The sequence below is a fragment of the Nematolebias whitei genome, chromosome 1 (assembly GCF_014905685.2).
Source record: "Nematolebias whitei isolate Nwh7 chromosome 1, NemWhi1, whole genome shotgun sequence".
NCBI lineage: Eukaryota > Metazoa > Chordata > Actinopteri > Cyprinodontiformes > Rivulidae > Nematolebias > Nematolebias whitei.
This window is the reverse complement of record NC_056498.1, coordinates 58465633-58470108: the sequence shown is the minus strand read 5'-3', so window position 1 is coordinate 58470108 and position 4476 is coordinate 58465633. Positions and strand designations below refer to the sequence as shown.

Sequence of the window (4476 nt, the reverse complement as noted above, 5' to 3'; positions counted from 1 at the left end):
TCTTTCTTTCTTTCTTTCTTTCTTTCTTTCTTTCTTTCTTTCTTTCTTTCTTTCTTTCTTTCTTTCTTTCTTTCTTTCACAGCTGTCTTAACAAGTCACATAATCTATCCATTTTTATTTTTCAAAATATATATTTTTGTATTCCTTAAGTAAATGAAAGCGAACCTCTGCTGCTCCGTTTCTGTTTGGACAGAAAGTTCTGCAGTGCGTGAGCAGTGCTCGGATCTGGACTTGAAAATCCTCCAAACAGGAGGACTTCTTGTCGGGATGATAATCCTCCCACTGCTAGATTTTTTGCCACTTGTTGAAAAAAAAAAAAAGAAAAAAAAAAGAGAAGAGTTTATGAGATTAAATGGTTTGTTTGCAGTTTTCCAGCCTTCCAACTCACAAGTGCTTGAAGCTTTGCTCAATTTTCTTTTCCACAAAAAAAAAAGAAAAAAAAAGTTTTCTTATTGTCCCCTTTTCTGTTCCGTCTCTTTATTTTTTAAGAGCCCAGGTCCACTAGATTCGAAGACATAGTGTTCAGTATAGTGTCATGGTGCACAGAGTGGTGAAGGTGCACTGAGTCTGCGCCGCCGGGCACGGGGATTGCGCTGGGTCCCGGCGGGGGCGCAAGGCCGTGCAGGGACGCCAAGCCCGGGTTTGGACCGAGGAGCAGAGCCGGGCTCGGGGACGTGTGATCCGGGGTCCCCGACGGCGTTTTGTCGTCGTCCGAGCTCCCCAAAAGAGTTTTATTGCCGTTCATGGAAGAAGTGAGCGGGTTGTGGCTGTTGTTGTTGGAGTTCTCGTTGTTCTCCCTGAGGAAGTGAAGCAAAGCCACATTTAGGATTGACGCACAAGCTCGTGCAACAAGTAAAGAAACAAAATAACATTCTACTCTTAAAAAAAACTAACTTTAATATTCTTAAACAACAACAACAAAAAGCAGCAATCATTTGATTTGCACCATATAAAATAAAGTATAAAATGACTTATCAACGCTTTAACAACTGACGCAAAATCTGCGCCAAAATGCCAACGATTAAAAACGAATTGGAGGCATGTCTCCAAATGTTGGGGAGACAATAGGTCTACTTCTACACCCTCTATAATTACAGGTATTTGTACTTGGGGTTAATTAGACGAGGCCACAGGAGAGCCAAATGATTTTGCGCGTGCAGTTCCAGGAGACATGCGGCAACAGTCCGAAGCGTTTCCCAACACGACGACATGATTTACGCGGAGCTTTCAGCCTGAATTAGTGGAGAGAAGGTGAAAGAAGACACCAGCCGAGCGAGCACGCGACTGCAGACGCGCATGAGTGATTTCCAAACTTTGGGAAACTTTAAATGAAATATCAAGACGCGGCATAGCTCTGTTTATTTCTTCATGTTGACATGAGATCAAAAGTTCATGTTGGAAGTGAGTGTAATTACTGCAACATGAAAGAGGATGCACCTCCTGGGTCCTTGTAATCAGCTCACAACAAACCTTTCATTTCCTGCTTTTCAGTTTTGGGACGCGCAGCGCATAATTTTCTAAAACATTTCCAAACAAGCAGCAATGTGTGTGCACGTGGAGTTCAAAAAGAGTTTTTTTTTTATGTAATAAAAATAAAACTGCATGGTGGAAATGGTGCGGATCGTGTTTTGTGACTTTAAAGTGCCACACACCAACTTTTTAGTGATACAAAAAATAAAAAAGTTTCACCTCTCCTTGGCCTCAGCTGCTCGGTCTCGCTGCCGGCGGTTCTTGAACCAGTTGCTGACCTGCGTGGTCGTGAGTCCCGTGGCCTCCGCCAGCTCTCGCTTCTCCCGCGGGGACGGGTAGGGGTTGTGGGTGTACCACTCCCGGAGGACGCTCCTGCTCTTCTCCTTGAAGCAGTAACTGGTCTCCTCGCCGTCCCAGATGGAGCGGGGCAGCGGGAACTTCCTGCGCACGCGGTACTTCCCCACGGCGCCGAGCGGCCGCCCGCGCAGCTTCTCCGCCTCGATGTAGTGCGCCTTGAGCCACAGCTGCTGCAGCTTCGGGTGGTTGTGCGGCGAGAACTGGTGGCTCTCCAGGATCTTGTAGAGCTCTCGGAAGTTGCCCCGGTGGAAGGCGACCACGGCTTTCGCTTTCAGCACGCTCTCGTTCTTGTGGAGGTGCTCGCACGCCGGCAGCGACCAGAGGAAGCGCCCCAGCCGCTCGATGTTCCCCCCCTGCTGCAGGACTTCGCACACGCACGCCACTTGCTCCTGCGTAAAACCAAACGTCGGCAGCATGGACATGGCGACAGAACAAGACAGACTGGCGCGTGCCTCACTTCCACCGTGTCTCCTCTCAGTCTGAACGCATGAAGTCCACAAAGTGTCCAAACGGTCCAAAAAGCACGAGCAGGCTGGAGCCTGCAGCTGCTCAGCGTTTGGCAGTATCCACCTCTGGGTCGCAGGGAAGGCTCGAGCCTACAGGTCCTCACAAAGTTGGAGAGAAAGAGACATTTGCTACTCCTTCCACCGTCCTCCTCCACCTTTCTGCCGCTTCGACAAAAACTCCCAGACTCGCTGGCTCGTTTTAATAATATTATTCTAAGCTGGCAAGACAAGCGGTTTTATGAACTCTGATTGGTCGGTTATCTGACCCGGGGATGGCGAGGATAAGACAATAGCCTTAGTCAAATTATTTGCCATGGTTACGCTGTCACTCAAAGTAACCTGACACGCTCAGAGGTGGCTTCTTGGCAAAGTCAACCCGATTGTTCTCTTCACGACCATCCCCCGCCTACCAAAAGAAATATTGCTCAGATTTCCTTTCCCTCTCTAATACGTTTTTTTCTTTCTTTCTTGTCTCCTTCCTCCTACTTGCACTTTGACAGACACCTCAGGCAGCCTAAGAGCTGCAGAGACGAGGAGAGCTGCGCCCGCAGCTGGAAGAAGGATGGCGCCAGAGCGCGCAAAGTCCGCAGCTGCAGCGCGCCTTCACGCCGCTAGTAGCTCACCAATCAATGAGAGGATGCGTAAAAACGCGCAGTGAAATGTGTCTGGAATCAAACGAATGAGCCAGATTAGGATAACTTTGTTCTGTTTCTAATATGGAGTTGGAAATGAACTGGAAGCACCTCACCAGTTGGTGCTTCTTGTGACGCGCGCTGCAAATTGTTGTTGTAATAAGAGGAAAAAGTTAATTTAGAGCCCAGAAAAATAGAAAATAAATAATTTGTGAACAAAAATAACGTGAACAAGCATGTGCGCATGTTGTAATGTTTCCAAAAATTAACAACTTCATTTTATAAATAAACTTTATAATAATATTTCGTCACAGAGGCATGTCAGAGTTTTTAATAAGTGCATGCGTTAAGAAAGATGATGGTTTTTTTAAATCAGTGGTGCACGAGGTAAGGAGCGCAACAGCGCGCACGGAACGATATTTGAGGGTTGCGGATCAAATGGAAGGAGCAGCTCGTGCACAGGCAGTGCAGAGAGCAGGAGCCACCAGGAGAGCAAGAGCCTGCACGGGTGAGAAAACATACGATTTCATTTCTTTAGATTGTCTGAGAGGCAGCGAGCAACAGGATGAAAAGCAGAATGAAACTGAATTATTTCACATGAAGTGAGTTTGGAAAACTAAACACAAAAGAAGTTAGAGGAGAAGATAACCGAGAAGAAAATGGTGAGATTTTGGTTCAAATGTTTGCTGAGGAGTAAAATCCAGGTGCGTCACGGGGAACACCACGCGCGTCATGTATGGACTGTGATGGAGCAGTCATGGAGCACCCCCACCCACACACACACTTTTTTCTAAAATCTCGTGCGGAAAATAATTTTTAGGTTTCAGAGTTTGTTGAAAGTTCTTCCAGACATTTGCACTTTTTTAAATAAGTTGCTGTTTAAACTAAAAAAAAAAAAAAAGGCAAATTATCATGAGCGCGTCATAACGTTATAATAATAAAAATGATCCCAGCATCTTTCAGGTCTTCGCTCATTTCTGGCCTGATGGATATTTATTTCTGGGCCTCATCTGAGCCGCAGCTGTTGCAGAAAAATAATTGTCCACTGTAATTCTCAAACAAGTTAATCATGAGGGATGGAGCAAAGCGGAGCCTGATCCCTGCTTCCAGAGGTGCTCCATCTCGGTTTAATAAATTGACTGGAGTTTCGCCTGAAGCGCGTGCGTGCTCTCATAGACTGATTAACGGGAACCGTCAGGGGACCAGAGGGCCATCTGAAACAGAGTGGGGACAAAATGGGCACCAATTTAATCTTAAATACAGATGAACCAAAAAAAATCTCATAACGAAAATAATAATAATAATAATAATAATGTTTCAGATTCCTTATAAGCTTTACATCAGCATGCATGACGATATGAAAATATCTGTTTGACAGTTTGACAGACATAACATTTTTAAATAATTCAAAAATAAATAAATCATTATATCCAAGTGAAAAACCCAGCAAAGACTGGTGAAAAATGTGCACATGGTGGTCACAGTATATATATATATATATATATATATAT

General features: G+C 45.2%; 1 protein-coding gene and 1 long non-coding RNA gene across 2 annotated transcripts in view; both read right to left on the bottom strand.

Moving 5' to 3' along the window:
* Window positions 1–308: 308 nt before the first annotated feature.
* Window positions 309–2414, bottom strand: six2a (SIX homeobox 2a). The gene is made up of 2 exons (XM_037679435.1): window positions 1690–2414; window positions 309–797 (listed from the first exon to the last, which is right to left on the bottom strand). The coding sequence occupies exons 1-2, from the start codon at window positions 2247–2249 to the stop codon at window positions 485–487; spliced, it is 873 nt and encodes a 290-aa protein (XP_037535363.1). The 5' UTR covers window positions 2250–2414; the 3' UTR covers window positions 309–484.
* Window positions 2415–3952: 1538 nt separating this feature from the next.
* Window positions 3953–4476, bottom strand: part of LOC119418593 — a 3442-nt gene continuing 2918 nt past the window's right edge. The window contains exon 3 of the long non-coding RNA XR_005187208.1: window positions 3953–4179. This is a non-coding gene — a long non-coding RNA (uncharacterized LOC119418593). The remainder of the gene's footprint in view (window positions 4180–4476) is intronic.